Source organism: Salmo salar, chromosome ssa10 (genome assembly GCF_905237065.1).
Source record: "Salmo salar chromosome ssa10, Ssal_v3.1, whole genome shotgun sequence".
NCBI classification, from domain to species: Eukaryota; Metazoa; Chordata; class Actinopteri; order Salmoniformes; family Salmonidae; genus Salmo; species Salmo salar.
Genome location: NC_059451.1, coordinates 13,222,191 through 13,236,007, shown reverse-complemented (window position 1 = coordinate 13,236,007; position 13,817 = coordinate 13,222,191). Strand labels below are relative to the sequence as shown.

General features: G+C 43.2%; 1 protein-coding gene across 3 annotated transcripts in view; it reads left to right on the top strand.

Annotated features, from left to right (window-relative positions):
• slc44a5b (solute carrier family 44 member 5b) overlaps window positions 1-13,817 on the top strand; it is a 61,482-nt gene that overhangs the window by 23,803 nt on the left and 23,862 nt on the right. For all 3 annotated transcript variants that reach the window (XM_014215913.2, XM_014215914.2, XM_045687351.1), the window contains exon 2: window positions 5,679-5,727. In XM_014215913.2, the coding sequence (XP_014071388.2) occupies window positions 5,679-5,727 (49 nt within the window). The remainder of the gene's footprint in view (window positions 1-5,678; window positions 5,728-13,817) is intronic.

Sequence of the window (13,817 nt, the reverse complement as noted above, 5' to 3'; positions counted from 1 at the left end):
CAGATTGTAAATTAAAGATACAATGTTTTTATATTGATTGACTGATTATGTCTTTTCAAATCACCTAGCAGTGCTATTTGCAGAGTTAGCTAAATCTTCAGCCATTCCTGAACCTGCAACCAAAAACCATCAATGTTGGTGTGGACAGTGGAATTAGTAATTAGGTGTATTCATTGCAGATCAGCAATTTAGAATTTAAAATGATGTGCATTGTCCTGAAAAAGGATTGTATAACATTTTTCTTCCACATTTAGTCCATTCCCTTCGACAAAATTCTTAGCATTGACTCACAATTCCAAGCCTTATTCATCTCTGCTTAGTGCTTACACATACAGTATAATCTTCAGGGCTGCACAGAAATTCTCCATTAACGTCAGCGTTTGGAAACAAAATGTGACAGACACATTTGAAGACATTTCTTGAAGTAATTAGTTAGAAACATGACAGTCAAAGCTTAGAAAATCATGCAGTTATAAATACTGGTGAATCAAATTTGAAATAAATATATATTACTTGACTGTTTATTGAACACCTTATTTAGCAGAAGTTCAATATTTACCTTCAGAAATGATGCTGCTATCTTTAGGACATCAGGCACCATCAGTTTGCACCATCGATGTTGCTGTGCACGGGTTCAACTGCCACAATATGTCTCGCAGGCATTTTCCAAATGTTGTTGACTATAGCCTTTCGTTTTCATCCTGACCCCAGCAACACATCACACATCAACTACTCTCTTTGCACTGGCCAAGTCTAAGTACAGTCATCAACCAAGGCCAAGTATACTGGTGGTTCAGTGTTACTGATGAATGTCAGGCCCCCCCGGTAATATATAATGGGACTATAGTCAAGTTTTGTGAACCAGAGTAAAGCTCCGAGGCCTTCTGAGAGGAGGAAACGCCAGGCTACTGTGGTGAATACACCAATAAAGCCAAGCGTTCAGGATTCACAGGTTGTGCCCAATAAGCAAATCCTGGTTTAGTGTGTTTGTACTGATGAGAATCTAGTGAATTTCAGCCACTCATGTTGTTGATTAATGTTGTAAGAGTGCTCTGGAAACTCGCATTTAGGTATTTACCTCTGTGAGTATATGCACCCAATCGTATGGTGACATTGATCGCCAAGCTGGTGACCGCTTTTTACACCCTAACAAGAGGCTGATACCCACGGCCCCCATTGGTTCCCCAGTAGAACCCACTGGCAGGCCTCTGCATGGACTTACTGAGTGTTCATCACTGACATAGAGACAGAGCGATATCTCAGGCTCTCCCAAGACAATCTCCTCCTTGCCCCTTGCTGTTGCGCAATCTGTCCTCTTGCCGTTGGCTTCCCTTCATCTCTGTATGAATTCGCATTCTCAATCCTCCCCTTGATACCGACCAGTCTGTTTTCACCACGATGGCTGACAAAGACCAGGGAGCACTCAGTCGCTTGAAATATTCACACACCATAGCAATATCAATGAAAGAAATGTTTTCTGTCTATTTGCATTCTGCCTGGTTGCTTGAGTCCCGGTCCAACAGATAGCCAGCTCACAACCCCCGGCAGCTGGAGCTCTAATTAGCTCTGATATGAGTTAATGTGATGCAACCTGCCAGCCGCCGGTTTGTAAGAACATCCACCGGGATATAAAAGCAACTTAAGGCAACTAATGATGCATCACAGAGAGGTAGCAAGTTTCTATTAGTATCATACGCCTTGTGGAAGTGCTGACACGGATCCAACCAATCTCCTACTGCACAGGACCCACTTTCAATATCTACTCTGAAGCCATATACTGTAGGAATTGTCAATGGTGAATCTGTTTGGCCAATAGTCATTGCCAGTTATTTGAGCTAGCTGTGAAAGTTCTGTTGGAAGCGTCTATAGCAGGAGATTTCAAACTTTTCTTGCCCAGGGACCCCCACACAGGCAAACTGGCAACCCCGGGACCCCCATCATGTTATCAACAAAAAAAGTAACGTCTTGTCATGAAGTGAATGTTAATAGAAAATAAGTAATCAACATTTCAAATGAATAGATTTGGTAGACGGTGTCATTATTTTGACCTCCCCACAGTTCATTGGAAGAGGGAGTATAAACTAACATCTAAGTCTATTAGCTAGAAAGGTATCTTGGCAGTGTAGAGAAAATGTTGCTGTTGTAAAGATAATTTCCAGCAATTCTAAACAGTTTGGCATGGAGCTGAGAGACAATTTTGCAGTTTTAAAGCTAATTTCCTGCAATTCTATGCATTTTGCCATGACTAATGCTATGTTCCGCCGCTTTTGATTCTCCCTGAGTGTCTAGCTTTTATTTGATTGTAAAGCCTTGTTCTTATTGGCAGTTTGAAGTGACTCAAATCATATTCAATTCAAAAGTGTTCTTTTTCTTGAAGTCTGAACAGCCAAAAAGCACATGGAATCTGATATTTTAAGCCACATTTTAAAACCACCTTCATAGGTTGTTTGAAGTCAGATACATTTTACATTTACATTTACGTCATTTAGCAGATGCTCTTATCCAGAGCGACTTACAAATTGGTGTATTCACCTTATGATATCCAAATCTGATTCCTGGCCAATCGGATATATTTGCCCCTCAAGTGGTTTTTAGACTGTTATTTGGCATATCTTGTTGCTTGCTAGCAACTCTGCTGACAGTTTGATGAGGACATGTGGTAGCTAACTAGCTTGTTAATTGTTCAGAAACAAGTAGGGAATGTGCTAGAAAGCTAAGCAGCTACCTAGCTAGCTAGTTGACTGCTGTGGCTAGCCAAAAAGGACTTGTTTTGTAAGTCCAGATCATTATCACACTATGATTTTGAACATTCAAAGCAACTGGGAAACGTCCATGGCAAGCATTGTTGTCACCTTAGCTTGCTACATAACTTCTGAGTGATAGGAAGCACAAGCACCACCATAAATCAGCCTACACCACTGCGCACGGACCCATCGTTACCATGACAACTAGCGTAGCCATGTCAGCAAAGGACTGCTGTCAGAACACACACATATGATTTGGTCACTTCTAAGAAAACGGATTTGAAAAGGAAAACTGATTTGAGCATTAAGGCCTGCAGTGTGAACGAGGCTTTAGTTTTCAAAGATCGTAATATTAAAACATGACTCTGAAACAGATTTTCCATCCTTTAAAATTAACACTTAGATGGCCTGCCTAAGAATTTTCTATACAAAAAAAAACCTTTGCTCCAATGACTATAATTTCCTGGATGCAGAGACATAAAATGGGTATCCACGAAGGTATTCTGTTGCAGCTAGTGATGGTCATAAAATAATAATGTTCCACATCAAAAATCCCCCCAAATCCCCCCCCCAAAATAAAATCATGGGCCCCCTGCAGAACCTCGTCCGCGGATCCCAGTTTGAAACCCCCAGGTCTATAGGACCATGCTGGTGCAAGTGTCCTGGGTCCCATTCCAACATCTTGCAGATGTTGTAATGTTGTAATGCAGATTTGTTTTTGCTGCTTTTGCCTGAGGAAATAGATGGTGTTGCTGTCATGACCTTCACGTCTTGGAACATGGCAAGCTAAAGCATACTGCCATAGTACAGTAATTGGTATTTCACTGCATCATTGATGTCTCATATCTTTATAGCATCAATTTGCATCCGTGTCTCAATCATATCGATGTAGTTTGCCAATTAAAATAAGTAAATGTGCTGTATAAGGCGGTAACACACTAGCCTGGTCCCAGATCGGTTTGGGCTGTCTTGCAAACTCCTGTGGTCATTGTCATGCAAAACATGACCAGGCTATTAACACACATCAACTACGACTGCACCTGGTCGTGTGTCTACGTGTCCTTGGCTGAGAGATGCAGATTTATCCAAGAACACCTCCAAGGTCCCATCTTTTATTTAGAATCAAAACACAACAGCAGTACAGAACAATAGGCTGCGTACTCAGTGGTTTGGATTATAGTGTTTCTGTCGCAAGGGTTATGAGTTCAATTCCCTTGGATCTGATACTTTACATTCGGTACATCGCTTCGGATAAAAGCATCTGCTAAATAACTAATGACTCTTCCGAATGTTATCCCTGAATATCGGAACAGTGCTGATGAGAGAATGTCTTAAACCAGAAATAATGAACGTCACAGACATGGGATTGATCATCAACGTAAGAGAAATTCCATGCGTCTTTTTCACTCTCTCCGTCTCAGCCAATGACATCCAGTGATTAATGAGTGCCCAGTTAGGAGGCCAAGTGCATAGTACAGTATCCATGGTGCTGGGTTCTGCCAAGTGAGCTGTATCTCTCAGAGCAGAAGCAGGTCTTCAGAGACAGGCAGATGGGAGATAAGCCCACTCATGCTGCTCTGAGAAATTACACTCTGTGTGATGATGAATGTGCTCACAGGAACCGTTCATACTGCAACTCCATGGGGGCACTAGCAAACATATGCATTATGCATACACACACGTGTGGGTATACACGTCGACACACACACTCAAGTATACACGCAACAGGCACACACGTGCGCATGCACACACACAACCAGATTTTTAGGAGGGCCACGTGGGGTGGGCTATAGTGGGTTTAAAGTGGGACTGATAACATTTACAGTGTCAAGTGGAGATTCCTGTGCAGTGACCCAGATATGCCTTCTGTGCTTCTGTGCAGTTAAATTAGATGATTTATAAACCCCCAAAGGCTCTGTGTGAAACACAGAACTTTCTGTTATCTGTAGCAGAGGTTCCCAAACTGTGGGCTGGGACTCAGTCCCGGCTTTCAACTTACTCTTGAAAGTTGTAGTAGTAGAATGCACAAGGTGCAATTTCTAAATTGGGTAGTTTTCCTCTTGTCATGTCAGTCATTGCATACCTTAGAGATCTATTTATAACTTGTCAGAAATGTCCAGAACAACTAGCCTATGTCAGCTAATGTTTTTTAAGACCATAGATTTTGTTGTAATGTTTGAGTCACTCAAATATCACATGAATACACATACGACATGGCAAAATGTATTGAATTACAAGACAATTAGCTTTAAAACTGCAAAATGCTCTGTTCACCCTATGACAAAATGTGTAGGATTGCAGGAAATAAGCCTTCCACCAACAAGAGGCTTGTGAGTATTAGACAGAAGTAGACTTGGTATGTTCCCCAGTGCTGAGTTTGGGAACCCCTGATCTATAGGAGCTTGGCATCATGTTAGCACCTCAGTACAGCTACAAGGGCTGTGTCCCAAATGGCACACTATTCCCTACATAGTCCACTGCTTTTAACCAGAGCCCTATGGGTCCTGGTAAAAAGTGGTGCACTATATAGGGAATAGGGTGCCATTTTGGACACAGACACAGAGAGGAGCTGTGAACTGACCTAGTTAGTGCTCTCCCAGGCAGTTGCATGTTAGGTTTATTGCAGGACAGGACCAGACACAATGTTATGACTACTGGTAGATGTGCTGCTGATTTACTCTTCTCATTGATCACCATGAGCATTCCTATCAGTAATGCCATGTGCAGTTATCGTATGTTGCTCGAGGACAGTTTCTGCTCTATAGTCTTAAGTCTACATGCAATAACTTATCATTTGCTCTCTTCCATGATGTCACTTGTCTGGGTATCAGAGATTTACTATGGATGCTCCTGTTTCTAAGCCTAGTAGTTCACCAAGGCCCAGTTGTTTCGCATGTTAGAGGCTAACCATGCAATGATCTGCTTCGCCTACAGGTGAGCCACGCAAGTTTGACCCGGGCTTCAGAGGACCTATCCATAACAGGTACTGTATCCTCTGGTCTCCTCTGACTTCCCTTGCATGAAGAAGCAATAGAAACATGTACAGTAATAAGCTTGTAATTGACTCCATGATGGACGTTCAACAGCGTATTGATAGTTATTCCCCAATGGGGTTTTTTCTCTCTCTTTTTGATTTGCGCCAAAAATAGGCCTATAGTCATCTTCTCAATCTGCCATAGAATTTAATTGTGCATTCTATCAAAACCACTACACATCTTATATTTTTCATTTTTTCCCCAAATGAAAATATTGACCTTATTGTTTCATAAGCTTTTTTGCATGTCACTCTATGTGTTGACGGATTGATCGTTTGTCAGGCACTGTTAATAGAGAGGGAGGCTGAGTGCTGGCAGCTGTCTTCGCTACATCACGCAGATCAATAGCTATTAGTTACACGATCGGCTGGCGTTAGCCCAATGACACACATTATTAACCAGCCTGGGAGACCGGAGGAACACAAACTCATATATCACAGGGAAGCTGCCAATTAAGTACTTCTTTCCACATATACCATTCACGTATAACCTGGCTACATCCTTTTTATTTGAATGCCTGGCTTTATTTGAATGCCTGGCTTTATCTAGTACATATACCAATATCCTGTTGCTATGTCTTGTTTACATTTGTTTGGATTGTCATTGGCCCTCACTTGAGTCCGCCATCCCACAAGACAACATAGTAAACAAGATTGCTCAATTACCAATTTAGGATGCAGCTGTGTATGTCTTATAGCCTTTCAACTTCATGGTTTTACTCTTTACACCACTAATTTCTGCCCTGAAGCGTATCATTACTTCATACTGTAGAATAGACATATTCAAGACCAGCTTCATACACTGGTGGGGAAAGCATGTTCCGGTCCCCCCCGAGCTTTTATCTCACCCTCTCCAGCTCGTTTTACTCCTACAGCTGTGGACTAAAGTGAAGACGCTTTGATGTTTATCTGGCTTAGAGGTGTTTTTAAATGAGAACTGAGAGAGAACTGACTCTCCTCCGGTTGTCTTTTTGTCTCAGAAGCTCACTGCCTAAATTAATTCTGTGTCTGTGGTTACTGAACAGTCCTCCAAAGAGTAGAGAAAATGGAGATGCATTGTAGCTCTGAATAATTCCGGCTGCCATTATGCTGCGGTACGGGTGATAAATCAATCCATAAAGTACATCATAATAATGTAAGAATTGAATAATGCCATTGACTAGGGCCGGCACGATACCAGTATCGGGATTCCCATTAGTATCGTGGCAAGGAAACAAAATGCGAAGCAGATTTAAATTCTTTAGGAAAACAGCCCAAATGTTGGAAACCAACATCATTATGTTGTCATCCAGAGTCACATTTATTTTCCAAGCTACAGCACACAATATTTTACATACAGAAGGTCTGCTTTGTTTTCATTTTTGCCTTGAAAAAAATATCCCGATACTGGTATCGTCCCGGCCTGAATAGTGGACTGCACACCTTTTAGTCAAGACACATACATGGACTGTACATTTGTCCTTGAGACTTCTGCAGGGAAGTTGAAAAACATTCAAAACCCCTGTGCCTTCTACTGCTATATCTATTGGCTCTCCAGACCGTGAGAAACTTCCTGGTGTGTTCCAACATGTGGGAATCCATTATCTCTACCCCTCTCTCCCAAACTCTCTCCCTGTTCATTTTCATTATGTGGTGGAAACAGGCGGTCAATGGTGACACACCAGAACTGCAGCCACGCTATTCTGTGGCAGCGTCGACCGGTCATCACCACCACAGCCATGGCAGCCATGGCTCCCCAAGTGGAGTCAGCTTTACGAATAGAACGCTCTGTCACAGAGCTTCACATGTCACTGACAGGAATGCCAGCCGGTACCCACTGCCTCACAGCACTTAGAATAGCAGCACACATACATACCCACCCAGCAGGGGAAAGGAAATGGTTCTAGCCGACAGCTTTTGGTTCAGCTATGGAGATCTAAGACTTTTAGACTATGACTGGGATTTTGCATTGGACCACATTTGCAGTCGGGCTGCGTTTGCGTCACAGAGATGAGAGAAAGAGACCTTGTTTATTTGTCTCATTTACCAGCTTCCTTTCAGCGTTCACCTGACTCAAAGGTTGTTCTGTATTAGCTCTGTAGTGCTAGCTTTGACTTTGCCTTAATAGGTCGTCTCTACTGTTTAATGTAGCCTATTTGAAATGAATAGCGCTTCTTACAGTCACCTTTTCCTGTTGTTTATGAAAATACTTTTCATTCAAGTCGTACAGTTTGGTTTCAATACTTCAAAACCAGATGGTAGGCCTAGGTAGCCACAAAAAATAGATGGGTGTTGGTTAAATTGTGATTTTAATGAATCTAACACGTTTGGAGTGGCATATTTTTTCCTGTGAGCGAGGAGCATTTTTTCGCGGTGCTGTTGGAAAGGACTTTGAGCACCGGAAAGCACCACTCCATGAGCGATGAGTGGGATTTCTGACTGCTCAACTCCGCTCACATACTCTACTGAGTACCACTCTTCATATTGTCAGCATGGTGGTGGCTGCGTCATATTATGGGTATGCTTGTCATCGGCAAGGACTAGGAAGTCTCTAGGCCCTGGGGGTTTGGGTAGAAGACAGTGGAGACTCACTTCACGGTAAGGCAGTGAAGAGGTGACAGAAGGTCTGCTTCAGGGTCCCACCCCCTGGAACTCATCGACTAATCACCCATGATCCCTAGCTACCCTCTGGTCCGCTACACTACCTGACTCAACTCCTAATGGACGCTGAGAAATTCAGTACTCACCATGGCAACCTCGACAGCTCTTGTTCCTTGTCTTTTGAATGAAATGAAAAAGTAGTCCCTCGTCTGCCTCTTTTTAATACCGTGTTTAATATTTGAGCTGGCAGTGCCTTGGGCATCACAGGTCCACTTCACACTGTATCATACTGTCTCTACAGGAATGTTGTCGGTGTGAGGATGGAGACATTTTCTGCCTCGGCTCCCTTGGACTGGGTTTGTTTGTGAAATATGGCTTAGCCTTTAATGTCTCAGTTCCATAACCATCATGTTATAGACTTGTGTCATTCCTTGAGTCTATGCCATCAAATATGATTTACGGTCAGGATTTTTGTGGGTAATGGTCTTTGACAGGAGAATACAGACCTGAACAGATGGTCTATGGGTCAGCTATTAGCTGGAGGGGATTTATGGGCAATGTAATTTGGAGAGATCTCAAATTGGACATTCACAATTAAGTATCAGGTCTTAATGGGAAAATTGCAATCACTGATGGCCACTAGATTATCACCAGCTGATCTCTCATTAAACCGTCATTATGCTCTAAAATCACCTGCACAGCTGATGTCAATTGCAACCATCATCCGTCACCGATTTACCACTCCGTAACGTGGATTTCTGAATTGGAAAGAAATGTGGTAGGGAGAGTAATTTCTTATTATTTGGAAATCGTTATCTTAACCAAAGAAACCGTTGCAAAGTGCTTTGTTTTATAATGACATTTTAATTGTCTAGCAATGTTGTTGCATTTCATATAAAAAAGTATGTGAATTTGGCTATTTAGTGTATTCGGCTATTTGAGCACACAGCCATGCAATATTCACAGACAAACATTGGCAGTAGAATGGCCTCACTGAAGAGCTCAGTGACTTTCAACGTGGCACAGTCATAGGATGCCACCTTTCCAACAAGTCAGTTTGTCAAATTTCTGCTCTGCTAGAGCTGTCCCAGTCAACTGTAAGTGCTGTTATTGTGAAGTGGAAACGCCTAGGATGTCAGGTATGAAGGTAAGACCCAGATGCAGACCACGATGAATAAACAATAGTTTAATATTCCAAAAGGGGCAGGCAATACATTTACATTTACGTCATTTAGCAGACGCTCTTATCCAGAGCGACTTACAAATTGATAGACAGGTCAAGGCAGGCAGGGGTCAGTAAATCAGAGGTGGGGCAACGGTACCGGGCGGAAGGCAGGCTCTTGGTCAGGGTAAGGCAGAGGTTGGTAATCCAGAGGGGAGCAAAGGTACAGGTCGGCAGGCAGGCTCAGGCAGAGTGGTCAGGCAGGTGGGCTCGGAGTCAGGAAAGGCAAGGGTCAAAACCAGGAGGGCGAGAAAAGAGAGACTGGGAAAAGCAGGAGCAGAGACACAAAACGCTGGTTGACTTGAACAAACAAGACAAACTGGCAACAGACAAATAGAGAACACAGGCATAAATACACAGGGGAAGATGAGCGACACCTGGAGGGGGGTGGAGACAATCACAAAGACAGGTGAAACAGATCAGGGTGTGACATTGGAGCAACAACGGCTCAGCCTCGAAGTGATAGGCCACACAAGCTCACAGAACAGGACCGCCGAGTGCTGAAGCGCATAAAAATCGTCTGTCCTCGTTTGCAACACTCACTACAGAGTTCCAAACTCTCTGGAGGCAACGTCAGCACAAGAACTGTTCATCGGGAGCTTCATGAAATGGGTTTCCATGGCCGAGCAGCCGCACACAAGCCTAAGATCACCATGTGCAATGCCAAGCGTCAGCTGGGGTGGTGTAAAGCTCGCCGCCATTGGACTATGGAGCAGTGGAAACTCGTTCTCTGGAGTGATGAATCAGGTGTCACCATCTGGCAGTCCGATGGACAAATCTGGGTTTGGCAGATGCCAGGAGAACGCTACCTGCCAGAATGCATAGTGCCAACTGTAGAGTTTGGTGGAGGATGAATAATGGTCTGGGGCTGTTTTTCATGGTTCGGGCTGGGCCCCTTACTTCCAGTTAAGGGAAATCTTAACACTACAGCATGCATGACATTCTAGGCAATTCTGTGCTTCCAACTTTGTGGCAACAGTTTGGGGAAGGCCTTTTCCTGTTTCAGCATGACAATGACCCCGTGCACAAAGCGAGGTCCATACAGATATGGTTTGTCGAAATCTGTGTGGAAGAACTTGACTGGACTGCACAGAGCCCTGACTTCAACCCCATCAAAGTCCTTTGGGATGAATTGGAACACAGACTGCGAGCCAGGCCTAATCGCCCAACAACTGTGCCCGACCTCACTAATGCTCTTGTAGCTGAATGGAAGCAAGTCCCCGCAGAAATGTTCCAATATCAAGTAGAAAGCCTTCCCAGAAGAGTGGAGGCTGTTATAGCAGCAAAGGGGGGACCAACTCCATATTAATGCCCATGATTTTGCAATGAGATGTTCAACGAGCAGGTGTCCACAAACTTTTGGTCATGTACAGTAGTGTATGTCATTCTTCCATTTATCTTTTTCATATTTTGATTTAATTGTTCCTGGTAGGCTGTTATTTCATTTGGGTGGGGGTAGTGAACGCAGACAATGACCATTCCCCATGCCATTTCCGCTGTCTAGTATCAAGCCGGCTTAACACCGTAACAGCGTAAGATCTGCTGGTCTGCTTGTTTTTTTTTTAAAGCTTAGTTTAGCCTGCAGGTGCATGTACTCCCCATTAGTAGCGTTTCATGAGAGCACCAGCTGTTCCGGACGACTGTGTGATCACGCTCTCCGTAGCGGATGTGAGCAAGACCTTTAAACAGGTCAACATTCACAAGGCCGTGGGGCCAGACGGATTACCAGGACATGTACTCAGAGCATGCGCGCACCAACTGGAAAGTGTCTTCACTGACATTTTCAACCTCTCCCTGAACGAGTCTGTAATACCTACACTACCGTTCAAGAGTTTGGGGTCACTAAGAAATGTCCTTGTTTTGAAAGAAAATGATTTTTTTTTTGTCCATTTAAATAACATCAACTTGATCAGAAATACAGTGGAGACATTGTTAATGTTGTAAATGACTATTGTAGCTGGAAACGGCAGATTTTTTATGGAATATCTACATAGGTATACAGAAGGCACATTACAGTGAGGGAATTAGTATTTGATCCCCTGCTGATTTTGTACGTTTGCCCACTGGCAAAGAAATGATCAGTCTATAATTTTAATGATAGGTTTATTTGGACAGTGAGAGACAGAATAACAACCAAAAAATCCAGAAAACGCACGTCAAAAATATTATAAATTGATTTGCATTTTAATGAGGGAAATAAGTATTTGACCCCCTCTGCAAAACATGACTTAGTACTCGGTGGCAAAACCCTTGTTGGCAATCACAGAGGTCAGACGTTTCTTGTAGTTGGCCACCAGGTTTGCACACATCTCAGGAGGGATTTTGTCCCACTCCTCTTTGCAGATCTTCTCCAAGTCATTAAGGTTTCGAGGCTGACGTTTGGCAACTCGAACCTTCAGCTCCCGCCACAGATTTCCTATGGGATTAAGGTCTGGAGACTGGCTACGCCACTCAAGGACCTTAATGTGCTTCTTCTTGAGCCACTCCTTTGTTGCCTTGGCCGTGTGTTTTGGGTCATTGTCATGCTGGAATACCCATCCACGACCCATTTTCAATGCCCTGGCTGAGGGAAGGAGGTTCTCACCCAAGATTTGACGGTACATGGCCCTGTCCATCATCCCTTTGATGCGGTGAAGTTGTCCTGTCCCCTTAGCAGAAAAACCCCCCCAAAGCATGTTTCCACCTCCATGTTTGACAGTGGAGATGGTGTTCTATGGGTCATAGGCAGCATTCCTCCTCCTCCAAACATGGCGAGTTGAGTTGATGCCAAAGAGCTCCATTTTGGTCTCATCTGACCACAACACTTTCACCCAGTTGTCCTCTGAATCATTCAGATGTTCATTGGCAAACTTCAGACGGGCATGTATATGTGCCTTCTTGAGCAGGGGGACCTTGCGGGCGCTGCAGGATTTCAGTCCTTCACGGCGTAGTGTGTTACCAATTGTTTTCTTGGTGACTATGGTCCCAGCTGCCTTCAAATCATTGACAAGATCCTCCCGTGTAGTTCTAGGCTGATTCCTCACCGTTCTCATGATCATTGCAACTCCACGAGGTGAGATCTTGCATGGAGCCCCAGGCCGAGGGAGATTGATAGTTCTTTTGTGTTTCTTCCATTTGCGAATAATCGCACCAACTGTTGTCACCTTCTCACCAAGCTGCTTGGCGATGGTCTTGTAGCCCATTCCAGCCTTGTGTAGGTCTACAATCTTGTCCCTGACATCCTTGGAGAGCTCTTTGGTCTTGGCCATTGTGGAGAGTTTGGAATCTGATTGATTGATTGCTTCTGTGGACAGGTGTCTTTTATACAGGTAACAAACTGAGATTAGAAGCACTCCCTTTAAGAGTGTGCTCCTAATCACAGCTCGTTACCTGTATAAAAGACACCTGGGAGCCAGAAATCTTTCTGATTGAGAGGGGGTCAAATACTTATTTCCCTCATTAAAATGCAAATCAATTTATAACATTTTTGACATGCGTTTTTCAGGATTTTTCTGTTGTTATTCTGTCTCTCACTGTTCAAATAAACCTACCATTAAAATTATAGACTGATCATTTCTTTGTCAGTGGGCAAACGTACAAAATCAGCAGGGGATCAAATACTTTTTTCCCTCACTGTATCTGCAACCATCACTCCTGTGTTCCAATGGCACGTTGTGTTAGCTAATCCAAGTTTAGCGTTTTAAAGGCGAATTGATCATTTAGAAAACCATTTTGCAATTATGTTAGCACAGCTGGAAACTGTTGTTCTGATTAAAAAAGCAAAAAAATTGGCCTTCTTTAGACTAGTTGAGTATCTGGAGCATCAGTATTTCTGGGTTCAATTACAGGCTCAAAATGACCAGAAACTCTTCAGTCTATTCTTGTTCTGAGAAATGAAAGCTATTCCGTGCGAGAAATTGCAAAGAAACTGAAGAGCTCGTACAACTATGTGTACTACTCCCTTCACAGAACAGCGCAAACTGGCTCTAACCAGAATAGAAAGAGGAGCGGGAGGCCCACGTGCACAACTGAGCAAGAGGACAGCAAAAACATGAGTTTCAGAAGAAAGTTATTGGTTTCTGGCCATTTTGACCCTGTAATCGAATCCACAAATGCTGATGCTCCAGATACTCAACTAGTCTAAAGAAGGCCCGTTTTATTGCTCCTTTAAGTAGGACAACAGTTTTCAGCTGTTTTTAAAAAATATTTAAAAAAATTTATGAAAGATTTAGCAGTGCTAACATAATTGCAAAATGGT